The 13,937-nt window shown below is 42.6% G+C and overlaps 1 protein-coding gene across 2 annotated transcripts in view; it reads left to right on the forward strand.

Moving 5' to 3' along the window:
- zgc:110329 (uncharacterized protein LOC550500 homolog) overlaps positions 1 to 13,937 on the forward strand; it is a 263,067-nt gene that overhangs the window by 131,766 nt on the left and 117,364 nt on the right. For both annotated transcript variants that reach the window (XM_059964677.1, XM_059964666.1), the window contains one exon: positions 139 to 255. In XM_059964677.1, the coding sequence (XP_059820660.1) occupies positions 139 to 255 (117 nt within the window). The remainder of the gene's footprint in view (positions 1 to 138; positions 256 to 13,937) is intronic.

Below are 13,937 nucleotides of genomic sequence, written 5' to 3' on the forward strand. Positions count from 1 at the left end.
GCGACAGGGGCGGGAATATACCGAACTCCCTACAGAGAGCAGCGGGAGTGGCAGCTCTTGGATTAACCCTCCTCATTCTGCTCTTTCACATACCTTTGCTAAGTTCAGCATTAATTCCAAGCTTTCTCTGGCTAACAGTTCTCGTGCTGTGGAGGAGATGAGTACAAGGACTGGAAGGTGAACCATTACCATGAATGTAATGCGCCAGGACCAATGGCCTGTGGAGTGCCCTACACCTGCTGTATCCAGGAAGAGGTAGGGTTTCGTCCAACAGCTCTGACGTTGTCTATCCTTTCACACGTTAGGTTCAATTGTATATTTGTTGGTAGAAACTTTTCCCCGATGGATGTTTGAAACTGCCGAGAAATCGGATTTCAACTTTATTTTGGTGCGCTTTGTGAGATGGCAACTGATTATTGATCTGCAAAAAAATCAGGAAAATGAAATAAGCAGACTTGATGGGCCAAATGGCCTTATTCTGTCCTATGTCTGAAGGTCCTTGGCAAAATGCTCAGAAATCATTAGTAACACACACAAGATGCTGGAGGAGCTCAGCAGGTTGGGCAGCGTCTATGAAACCATCAACGTTTTGGGCTGAGACCATTAGATCAGGACTGCGAAGGAAAGGGGGAGAGGGCAGAGTAAGTAGGTGAGGGTGGTTGGGGAAGGACTATAAGTTGCAAAGTGATAGGTGGAACCATATGGAGGAGGAAGGTGAGGGACGGGAATGAAGTGAGAAGCTAGGGAGTAATATGTGGAAAAGATAAATGGCTGGAGAAAAAGGAATCTGATAGGAGAGAAGAGTGGACCATGGGAGAAAGGGAAGGTGGAGAGGGCAACAGGGGGAGGTGATGGGCAGGTGAGGAGAAGAGAAGAAATAAGTGAGAAGCCAGAGTTGGGAATGGAAGAAGAGGGAAGTATTCCCAGAATTTAGAGAAATTGATGTTTGTGTCATCAGACAGACGGCACCACACTAGTGTAGCTGTTAGCGCAGCACTCCTACAGCTTGGGCTGTCAAAGTCCAGATTTAAGTACCAACGCTGTCTGTAAGAAGTTTCTCGGTCCTTCCCACGAGTGCATGGGTTTCCTCCGGGTGATCGGGTTTCCTCCCACAAATCAACGATGTACCAGTTAGTAAGTTAATTGGTTCTTGTGAATTGTCCTGTGATTGGGCTAGGCTTAACAGGCTGGTAGTGCGGCCGGTGGGCTCGAAAGAAATGGATAAGCATGAGGTGGTGTTTCTCCAACCTGGGATTCGCCTCATTATGGCAGGAGAGCAGGCCATGGACCAACATGACAGGGTGAAATGTTACTCAATTATACACACACATAATGGACTCAAATCACCGCACAGTAATGCTTCTTGTAACAGTATCTCTAACATAATGAACACAGATAGGCAATGGAGACATTGATATATTATGTTGTCTGCGATAGATTCAAACCACTGCTTCTTTTGCAATGAAACTGCAGTAAGATTATACTTCATTCGAAGACTACTTTGAGAGATTGTTGTTATTCACATGGTTCCTATTTTGTATATTGTGAGTATGAGGCTTTCAGAGTCTCCAGGGGCTGAGAGTTCAGCCACCCAGCACATGTACACCCTGTCTGCGTGTCCCCCACCACCCAGTGTACATGTACACCCTGTCGGAGTGTCCCCCGTCACCCAGCACATGTACACCCTGTCTGCGTGTCCCCCACCACCCAGTGTACATGTACACCCTGTCGGAGTGTCCCCCGTCACCCAGCACATGTACACCCTGTCTGCGTGTCCCCCACCACCCAGTGTACATGTACACCCTGTCCGAGTGTCCCCCGTCACCCAGCACATGTACACCCTGTCTGCGTGTCCCCCACCACCCAGTGTACATGTACACCCTGTCCGCGTATTCCCAGCTACCCAGTGTACATCTACACCCCGTCCGAGTGTCCCCCACCACCCAGTGTACATGTACACCCTGTCTGCGTGTCCCCCACCACCCAGTGTACATGTACACCGTCTGAGTGTCCCCCACCACCCAGTGTACATGTACACCCTATCCGAGTGTCCCCCGCCACCTAGTGTACATGTACACCCTGTCTGAGTGGTACCTCCACCCCCCACTTTCCCCCACTCGCAGACACACTCTCATTCTATACTGGTCACTGTTCATCTTTTATTGCTGCTGATTCACATATTTAAACAACTGCTTGTTTTATTGTAATAGTAACATTATATTGTCTCACATAAACATTTACCCTGCAGGTCACAGCAACCTGTCAATCTTCAGACCTTGACACTCAGGGACTTGTGCTAATGTTATTTTGTGACTCTGTGTGTTGGATTGTAACTATATGTGCTGCGTATGACTGTTCATACTGTGGTTGCACATTAGCCCCAGAGGAATGATGTTTCATTTCACTGTATACTTGTGTATGGTTGAATGACAATAGGCTTGAAATTGATTTAGGATCTTGCAAGAAAATGATGGCCTATTTAAGCAAACACAAGGAAATCTGCAGATGCTGGAAATTCAGGCAACACACACAAAATGCTGGTGGAACACAGCAGGCCAGGCAGCATCTATAAGGAGAAGTACTGTTGATGTTTCGGGCCCAGACCCGTCATCAGGACTAACTGAGAGGAAAGATAGTAAGAAATTTGAAAGTAGCAGGGGAAGGGAAAAATGCGAAATGATAGGAGAAGACCGGAGGGGGTGGGGTGAAGCTAAGAGCTGGAAAGGTGACTGGCAAAAGGGATCCAGAGCTGGAGAAGGAAAAGGATCATGTGACGGGATGCCTAGGGAGAAAGAAAGGGGGAGGGGAGCACCAGAAGGAGATGAAGAACAGACAGAGTGATGGGCAGAAAGACAGAGAGAAAAAAGAAGGGGGAAAGAAAACTAAATTTATCAGAGATGGGGTAAGAAAGGGAGGAGGGGCATCAACGGAAGTTAGAGAAGTCAATGTTCATGCCATCAGGTTGGAGGCTACCCAGCCGGAATATAAGGTGCTGTTCCTCCAGCCTGAGTGTGGCTTCATCTTGACAGTAGAAGCGGCCATGGATAGACATATCAGGATGGGAATGAGATGTGGAATTGAAATGTGTGGCCACTGGGAGATCCTGCTTTCTCTGGCGGACAGAGTGTAGGTGTTCAGCGAAACAGTCTCCCGATGCAGACTGGGAAACATAGAAAACCTACAGCACAATACAGGCCTTTGGCCTACAAAGCTGTGCTGAACATGTCCTTACCTTAGAAGTTACCTCAGGTTAGCCAATAGCCCTCTATTTTTCCAAGCTCCATGTACCTATCCAGGAGTCTCTTAAAAGACCCTGTCGAATCCGCCTTCACCACCGTCACTGGCAGCCCATTCCACGCACTCAACACGCTGTGTAAAAACTTACCCTTGACATCTCCTCTGTACCTACTTCCAAGTACCTTAAAACTCTACCCTCTCGTGCTAGACATTTCAACCCTGAGAAAAAGCCTCTGACCATCCACACGATCAATGCCCCTGATCATCTTGTACACCTAGTTAGTCTAACATGAACCATTCACCATCAGTTCTCATGTCCATGCTTCCTTCAGAATTCTTGGACACATCTAAATAAACTGGGAGAAACTTGCTTATCAGTTCCTATCTTACCATTTCATTATCTTCAACAACAGTTCAGTAGCTTCTTAAGTGAGCATGTCTTGTGGAAGTTGGAACAAGACAAGGGTTAAGCACATAGTGTGCAGTCAGCACAAGCAAGAAAGGTCTTTGAAGAGCCTGGTTTCCCATTCTACAGCAGTGAACCAGAGTCATTTGGCTTATGGAGAGAAGACAGAATGTAACATAGGTTACACACCAAATGAGGGCCAATTACTTCACTAAGTTTGAAGTATCATTAGTTGTTAGGTCAAGAGTTTGTCTAGTTATTGATTGATTGATTGATTGATTGATTGAGATACATCACAGAACAGACCCTCTGACCCTTTGAGCCACACTGACCAGGATTGATTTAATCCTAGCCTAATCATGGGACAATTTACAATGACGAATTAACCTACCAACCGGTAAGTCTTTGGACTGAGGTGGGAAACTGGAGCACCCGGGGGAAACCCACGTGGCCACGGGGAGAACGTACAAACTCCTGACAAATCGTGGCAGGACTTGAACCTGGGTTGCTGGTACAGTGAAGCATTGCTAACCACTACCATGCCACCCATAGCTTGTAGTTTTGATTTTTGGATGGCGATTGATCTTCCAAATAAGGTCATTTCAACACACACAGTTTGCCAAATGGTCAATATCTGTAACTGTTAGTCAGTTCTGTATAAAAATGGCCTGTCTCTGTTCAGTCTTCAGAACAGTGTGGTGACAGGAGCCAGGCTGTTCTCCTTGACCACAGGTAAATAAACCGTGACTGTCGGTTTTCAGAGCCCATTTCATCAGGAATGTCATTGTGACTCTCTAACCCACCAGAACAAATCTATTCAAATCCTAAACTACCAAGAACAAAGAAAAAGCATTCAAGGAAATGCTAACGACATTCCCTGTACTATGTCCTCTGCTTATACTACTAGGCTCAAAGCACCATGATGCAAGATTTAATTTGGTCCACCTAGATTTGCACATAATTCTACAAAAAGCAATCAGACTATCTACTTGGCATTTCATAAATATCAAAGTACCATTTTTTTTCAAGTAAATTTAATTCTGTCTTTGATAATGTTTTTAAAACTGCTTGAAATCGATTTTCTTGCAGTTCTTGCTTTCTGCTTATAGTTGCAATTCATCCTGCTTGGCTTTCTGGTTCTTGCTCTGGGCTCTCCCTTTCTTCTCCAGCATCCTTCCCTTCCTCCTGTAAGCTAACACCATGATGCTTCAGCTTGCCTACGTGCTCTAAAACTATTAATCCTTCTCTGTGACGCCACTATCCTCAAACCATTGCCATGTACCTGTGAAAAGTGCTCCTTATTTCTCTCAGAGGTTATTCAGATACAGATTTATCTATTGTGTGTACCTTCAAACATTCAGTAAAATGTGTCATTTGTGTTAACCAACATATGCTGGGGGCAGCCCACAAGTGTTAGAGCACATTCCATTGCAAACACAGCGTGCCCACAATAAAGTTTAAAGTTCAAAATAAATTGTGTTATCGAAGTACATATATGACACATGACACCATATACAACCCTGAGATTCATTTTCTTCTGGGCATACTGGGCAAATCTATAGAATAGTAATTAAAAAAGGATCAATGAAAGATCAACCAGAGTGCAGAAGACAACAAACTGTGCAAAATTCAATTATAAATAAATAGTGATAAATAACGAGAACATGAGATGAAGAGACCTTAAAGTGAGATCATTGGTTTTGGGAACATTTCCAATGGAAGGGCAGGTGAGTGTAGTTACCCCCTTTTATTCAAGCCTGATAATTGAGGGGTAGTAACTGTTCTTGAACCTGGTGGTGTGAGTCCTGAGACTCTTGTACTGTCTACCTGATTGGCAGGAGTGCGATGGCAGGGTGGTGGGGATCTGTGAAAATGGATCCTGCTTTACTACAATAGTGTTTCAAGTAGATGTGCTCAATGGTTGGGAGGGCTTTACTGGGCCAAATCCACTACCTTTGGTAGGAATTTCCATTCAAAGGCATTGGTGTTCCCATAGCTGGCTGAGTCCATTACAGATCTAGGCAGAGAATACAGAAAACAGCAAGTGACAAAGCAACAACACCAAATCAAGCCCTGTTCCTCACCTTTCTCCCTCCACCCACACACGTATACAGTTCTCCGACTGTTATAGCACTTTGATTCTTCAGAATGGCTTCGCAGATCAACAGAGCTTCAAGCACACACTTGGGATGCACGTCAATAGAACAGTAAAAGTTTCTGTCAGGTTGTGTGCATAGGTAATTTTGTTCAGAAATGGAGAAGTCATGCGCCACTGTGAAGATAGAATAGTGCATGAGAAGAAATACAACAGGTTCCAGATCTCACGGTCGTGAAGTGGGCAAAGTTATGAGCCCACAGGTCTCATTTATGATAATCTGCATCCTATCAGGCTTTTGGATCAGCGGATGACCTGTGAGATGAATGATGTATCGAAAGTAATCAGATGTGGTGTGGAGAGGAAGAATTTGGTCTCAGTCAAGAGAACAATGGACAGGGGCAGCGTGTCTGAGAGATGGATAAACTCTTAATAAGGGAAAAGTTTAGACTGTGGCTCACACCCTACTGAGCCCAAGGACTCAGGTTTAATATCACCAGCATATGTTGTGAAATTTATTGTCTTTGCGGCAGGAGTACAATATAGTACATAATAATAGAAAAACAATGTGAATTGCAATATATATAGTAAATAGAATTAAATAAGTAGTACAAATATAAAAATAAACTAGTAGTGAGTTAGTGTTTATGGGTTTGATGTCCATCCAGAAATCAGATAGGAGAGAGGAAGCAGAGGAAGGTTCATTCGTTCTCTCTCTCTCTCTCTCTCTCCCTCTCTCTCTCTCTCTCTCTCTCTCTCTCTCTCTCTCTCTCTCTCTCTCTCTCTCTCTCTCTCTCTCCCTCTCTCCCTCTCTCCCCCTCTCTCTCTCCCCTTCTGACTGAATATTGCCTCATGTAGCACTCTCCCGTGATTACCTAATGCATTATGACAGTAATGGTAGATCGTGAACACAGCCCAGCACATCACACAAGCCAATTTTCCATCCTTGGACTCACTTTACACCACACGCTATTGGAGCAGTGCTGCCAGAATAATCAAGGACATGACCCACCCAGCTAACACACTTTTTGTCCCTCTTCCCTCCGGGAGAAGGTTCAGGAGCTTGAAGATTCATACGGCCAGATTTGGGAACAGCTTCTTTCCAACTGTGATAAGACTGCTGAACGGATCCTGACCCGGATCTGGGCCGTACCTTCCAAATATCCAGACCTGACTTGCACTACCTTACTTTCCCTTTTCTATTTTCTAATTATGATTTATAATTTAAATTTTTATTATATTTACTTCAATTTGTATTTCAGGGAGCGCGAAGCACAGAAATAAATATCACTGTGATGATTGTACACTCTAGTAACAATTGTTTGGTTAAAGTAAAGATTTGGCATGATCTCCATGCGAGGCAGGCAGACTGCTTTCAAAATAAAATCCCTTGAAGGAGAGATTTATTTATTTAGAGAGACGGTCCCTTCTGGCCCAATGAGCTGCAACACTAGGCAATCCACCTATTTAACCCTAGCCTACTCATAGGAAAATTTACAATGACCAATTAACCTACTAACAGGTACATCTTCTGATTGTGGGTGGAAACCCACATGCTCCCGGGAAGGATCAACGAACTTCTAAATGACGGCGTCAGAATTGAAACTGCTACCCTACTGTGGCACCCTGCTGGTCACCTTCAGTCCCTTGTATTCATTCGCAGATCCCAGCCTCTTACCTTTGCACTGCTACCAGTGACAATAATATGTTTACTTCATTCAATCCTTCTGGTGTTCTGATTCCGTGAAACATAAGTTGGTTTACTCTTGATTTGTACTGAGAAGTTTGTTCTAACACATTGTTGGTCTTGATCGAAGAGAGGCAGTCACCATGTCACTTGGGAATCAATGGGTTTTGAAATTATGCCCAAGGCTTTAATGATCTGAGTAGCTCATTCTTGATGTGAGCTCAATGATGGATGAGTTCTCTACACCGATTTTGCATAGCTACAGGACTGTTGAAAAGACATAGGTCTTTTAAGGCTTTTGCACAGTACTGTATTTGTCAACATGGAGGAGAGAGCGAGTTTGTAAAATCTGGTGGGAGGAAAGGATGTTTGGCATGGTGAAGGTGGAGCGCTTGGGAGGGATGTGAGACAGCTGGCAGAGAAGGAGTGCCAGTGGTGGGGCGGGGGTGCAGCCTTACCCAGCCCTGAGACACCAGAAAAGGTTATTTGATTCCAAACAATTGGTTTATTGATCATCACAGAATATCTCAAGTGCTTCCTGCTCCCTCCCCTCTCCCTTCCCCTTTTACCAACCCTGATTCTCCTCTCCCCGCCCCCTTCCCACTCTCAGTAGAGACCCATATCAGAATCAGGTTTATCATCACTCACATATGTCATAAATTTTGTTGTTTTGGAGGATCAGCATTACAGTGCATTGCATAAAGTTACTACAGTACAGTGCAAAAAACCGTAGGCATCCTAGCTATATACATATATATATACCTGAGACTTTTGCACAGTACTGTACTTGGCTGAAATGAGAAGGTAAGTTTTCAATAGCTTTCTCAATTAGAGAGTGAAGCAGCAGAAGATTCTGGGGTTTTTTTTGGCAATTTTATTTGTTCTGCTGATGCAAGCCAATAACCAGCCACCTGCTGTAGTGGACATGACAAGACTAGAGATAGTGAGAGAGATCAGCATCCATGCAAACGTTCAGGTTTGACCAAGGAACACTCTCACATTGTGTGTCGGGAAATGAGCTCTCCACCAGAATAGAGTCTGACCTCACCTGTATTCCATGTACAGCCTTCTCTATAATTCTAAATAATTGTTAAAGTCAATTTTGCTGTCAAATCCACAAGTACATGGGTGAATCAATGCAATAAAAAGCTTACTTGCAGCAACATGCAGACACATGGCATTTTCAGACACCACATCCACAAGAAAAACAGAAATTAAACATAATTTTTTAACAAGAAGAATACAATATTCTTATTTGCAAAAAAAAATTAGAACAAGAAAAAGCAAAGTTCATTGCATTGCAAAGTGCTCATAGCGTTGCCATACTGAGGTGGTGATTAGGGTGGCATAGATTAGTTCAAGAACCAAATGTTTGAAGGGAATTAGCTGTTCTTGAACCTGGTGTTGTGGAACCTCAGGCTTCAGTTCCTCCTGCACACAGGAGGCTGTGAGAAGATGGCATGGATGTCGGGATCTTTGATACTGGGTATCGCCTTCTTGAAGCAGCACCTCATGTAGGCATGACCAATGGTGGGGAGGAACGTGGCCAAGATGTACTGGGTTGAGTTCACTATTCAATGTCGTGAAATTTGTTAACTCTGCAGCAGCAGTACAATACATGATTAATATAGAAAAAAACTGAATTACAGTAAGTATATATATAATATGTATATACAGTGCCTATAAAAATTATCCATCCCCCCTTAGAAGTTTTCATATTTTATTGTTTTACAACATTGAATCACAGTGGTTTTAATTTGGCTTTTTTGACACATAATCAACAGAAAAGACTTTTTCATGTCAAAATGAAAACAAATTTCTATGTATTGGTCTAAACTTATTACAATTATTAAACACAAAATAATTGATTGCTTAATTACTCACCCCCCTGCAGGTCAGTATTTAGTAGATGCACCTTTGGCAGTAATTACAGCGTTAAGTCTATGAGTATAGGTCTCTATCAACTTTGCACATCTGGTTGCTATGACTTTTCCCAGTCTTCTTTACAAAACTGCTCGAGCCTGTCAGATTGCATGGGGATCGTGAGTGAACAGCCCTTTTCAAGTCCAGCCACGAGTTCTCAATTGGATTGTGGTCTGGACTGAGTTGTCCACTCAAGAACATTAACTTTGTTGTTTTTAAGAGTGGACGTGGAGAGGATGTTTCCTACAGTGGGGGAGTCAAGAACCAGAGGGAAAAGTCTCAGAATATAAGGATGTCCCTTTCGAATAGAGATGAGAAGGAATTTCTTTGCCCGAAGGTTGTTGAATCTATGGAATTTATTGTCACGGATGGCTTGGAAGCCAGGTCATTAGGTATATTTAAAGCAGAAATTGATAGGTTTTTAATTAGTAAGGGAGTCAAGATTATGGGGAGAAGGCTGGACAATGGGGTCAAGAGAGTTAATAAATCAGGCATGATGAAATGGCAGAGCAGAATCGATGGGCCAAATGGCCTCAGTCTGCTCTTGTGTCTCATGGTGTTATAACTTCTCTGACAACAGGTAACACCCTAAAGCTAAAATGTCCTTTGAACAGAAAAAATTAAAATTTTATTTGAAAGCTTTCTCTGTATTAGAAACCGTTCACATTTATTATCTTCAAAAGGCAAGAGAGCAGTTTGAAGGAGTGTTACCTTTGGATCCAACATGATAGCATCTTTTTCTCTTGGATGAGCAAAGGAAGAAATATTTTTCTCACGAAACAGCAGTATAGCAAGAAGCTGATGTGCGTTAACTTAATACCATTTGTTGGATGTCAAGAAAATCAACTTAAGTAGCCATCACTACCCCTCTGTGGGTTTATAGACAAGATAAGAGTATTATATCTGTAGAAAAGTCTTCAGACAGCAGTCAGAGCATCATTTCTTCAATGAAGTTGGATGAAGGGAAGCTGGTACTGAAAGAGTCTTGATGATTGCTTGCTTTAAAGTCTAGCAGTAATTAAACAGATATACAGAATAAATCATAATTGATTTATTGATAATAGATATACAGAACAACTCATAATTAATACATCATGGGTTGTAGGGTGGAGATATATCAGTACCAAAGGAGTGTTAGGTGCTCCTTCTCTCCGCTAATCTGTAGGTCAAGGTGTAGCACCTGCTTAGCTCCTCCCCCCCTCCACCCCGATCAGGGTCGGGTGAAGCGATGGACGGTCGTATGTGCAGCTGGTGCAGATCACAATTCCTGGTTATGTGACCACTGATGCCAGGCAGACAATCTCTGAAGAATATTAGTAAGTTTCGGAATATTAAATGTGTAGTAAAGAAAGGTGAGGTGGAACAAGTGATAAGGAGGACACATGTACAGAGGGATGGTCTGACGGAACATGGAGTTAAATGTGCAGAAAGAATAAGTAAATTTAGGAAGGACAACAAAATTCTAGGGGCATATAGCCTGATGGGAGTTCGGGGAGCTGGGTTAGGCACAATAGGCAGCGATTCAAACAGAGAGAGGAGAAATGGGCTAAAAATTCTATATCCGAATGCACAAAATGTCAGAAATAAGGCGGATGAGCTTGAAGCTCAGGTGCGAATGGGTAACTGTGATGCTGTTGGGAGAACAGAGACATGGCTGCAGGGAGATCAGACCTGGAAAATGAACGTACAAGGATATACGTGCTATCGTAGGGACAGAAATGTGGGCAGAGGGGGTGGGGTGGCCGTTGGTGAGGAATGAGATTCAGTCCTTTGCAAGGGGGGACATAGGATCAGGAGAAGTGGAGTCTGTGTGGATAGAACTGAGGAACAGTAAGGGCAAAAGGACCCTAATGGGTGTTGTCTACAGGCCACCAAACAGTAGCATGGATGTTGGGTGCAAGTTGAATAGGGAGTTAACATTGGCATGTGGCAAAGGTAATGTCGCAGTAGTTATGGGGGATTTCAACATGCAGGTGAACTGGGAGAATCAGATTGGTGCTGGACCCCAGGATAAGGAGTTTATAGAGTGCTTATGGGATGCATTCTTGGAACAGCTTGTACGAGAGCCGACCAGGGACAAGGCTATTCTGGATTTAGTGTTATGTAATGAACAGGATTTGATAAACGATCTTGAAGTAAAGGAGCCATTAGGAGGTAGTGACCATAATATGATAAGTTTTTATCTGCTATTTGAGAAGGATAAGGGCAGCTCGGAGGTGTCAGTGTTGCAGTTAAACAAAGGAGACTATAGAGCCATGAGGGAGGAGCTGGCCAAAGTTAACTGGATGGATATCCTAGCAGAAAAGACAGTGGAACAGCGATGGCAGGTATTCTTGGGAATAATGCATAGGGTGCAAAATGAGTTCATCCTCCGGAGAAGGAAGGATTCAAAGGTGGGGAAGGGGCCACAGTGGTTGACAAAGGAAGTCAGAGATTGCATAGCATTAATAAAAAGCAAGTATGACAGAGCTAAGGTGAGTGGGAGGACAGATGATTAGGAAATTTTTAAGGAACAACAAAACTTAACTAAAAAGGCAATACAGGGAGAAAAAATGAGGTAGGAACGCAAGCTAGCCAGGAATATAAAGGAGGATAGCAAAAGCTTTTTTAGGTATGTGAAGAGAAAGAAGATAGTTAAGAACAATGTTGGGCCCTTGAAGAATGAATTGGGTGAAATTGTTATGGGAAACAGAGAAATGGCAGAAGAATTTAATAAGTACTTTAGATCTGTCTTCACTAAGGAAGACACAAGCAATCTCCCAGATGTATGGATGGGCCAAGGACATAGGGTAACAAAGGAAATGAAACAGATTGACATTAGGAAGGAAACAGTGATGAGTAGACTGATGAGACTGAAGGCTGACAAATCCCCAGGTCCAGATGGTCTGCATCCTAGGGTACTAAAGGAGGTGGCCCTGGAAATTGCGGATGCATTGGTAAACATTTTCCAATGTTCCTTAGATTCAGGATCATTTCCTGAGGATTGGAGAACGGCTAATGTTATCCCACTTTTTAAGAAAGGAGGAAGGGGGGACGTCATGTGATGACGGAGGATCGAGACGCTGGAACCCAGCTCTCCTGTAAAATATCAATAAATTAATGTCTAAATGAAGAAAAGTTAGTCAATACTTTCTAAAAGTTACTTATAAACTACTCCGGATTGTTTCAAGTTATGCCTCACAAACAGAAGATGAAGAAAACTACTCCCGTGAAAGCAACGCAAGTTGGAACAGAATCAAGGCCCACTTCTGCCAAAGAACAGCGGGCTCAGGTACATGATACCGCCGGCGATACAGAACAGGAAATTGCGGCAACATCGACCATTTCTAAAGGAAAAGATCAACGAGTACTGCGCAAGCGTGAAGGAAGGAGCACGCGCAAACGGGAGCAACCAGAACTACAAATCCCAGTTACGACTGAAACCGAAAGTGAAAGTGAATCTGAGAGAGAGTCGGATCCTCTGGAAAAATCAGACGAAGATAGAGGCAAAAGTCTTTCTGGAAATATGGAAAAGACATTGAGACAAATAATGCGTAAATTAGAAAAATTAAACGCATTAAAAGTAATCAAAAGAAAAATGACAAATATGGAGATGATGCTTGATAAAATGACAAAAAGACAGGATAAAATGGAAAAGAGAATTATAGATTTGGAAACTACAACGGAAGACATGGTTGAAAGAATGAATAAAATGGAAGATGATACTACTGCCTGGACATCAGAAAGAAAGCAATTTATGGAAAAAATTGATAAGCTTGAAAATTTTAGTAGACGAAACAATATTAAAATTGTTGGACTTAAAGAAGATGTAGAAGGAGAAGATCCAATAATTTTTTTTCAAAAATGGATCCCTGAAAAATTGGAAATGGAAGAAGATACTCTAATTGAGATTGAAAGGGCTGATAGAGCCTTAAGGCCAAGATCTCAAGCTGATCAAAATCCATGATCAATTTTGATAAGATGCTTAAGATACCAAGATAAAGAAAAGATCCTGAAGGCGGCTGCCCAATGTGCCAAAAAGAGAAACGAGCCATTGATGATAGCAGGGAAGGCAGTTCTTTTTTATCCTGATATAAGTTATAACCTTTTGAAGAGAAAGAAGGAATTTAACCCAGCAAAAAATGTCTTACGGGAAAAGGGTTATAAATTCATAATGCATCACCCAGCAACGCTGATAATTTTTTTGGAGGAGGGAAAAAGAAGATTTTTTAACGATTATCGAGAAGCGGAGGAGTTCACACAAAAACTTCCACCCATTCGCTAATTATACATAGAGACTTCCAAGTGTGATGGATTAAAGATGAAGATAGAGACAGTGAATGGAAGTGATGGACATTTAAGGATGATACAGGGGAGAAAAGCAAAATTTCAGAAATAATAATTGAGAATAGTATTTTTTTTCTTCTTTTATATATATACTTTTCTATGTTGCGGGGGGGGCGGGGAGCTTTGGATCGGTTACTGTGGGATACACATGTGTAATCATGGCGATTGCCATAACCCATACAACAGAGGGGGTAATGTTGTGTTCCTTTTTTTTCACAACATTAGTAGGGGGGTATTTTGTTTTTTCCTTATATTCTATTTTT

The sequence above is a fragment of the Hypanus sabinus genome, chromosome 1 (assembly GCF_030144855.1).
Source record: "Hypanus sabinus isolate sHypSab1 chromosome 1, sHypSab1.hap1, whole genome shotgun sequence".
NCBI lineage: Eukaryota > Metazoa > Chordata > Chondrichthyes > Myliobatiformes > Dasyatidae > Hypanus > Hypanus sabinus.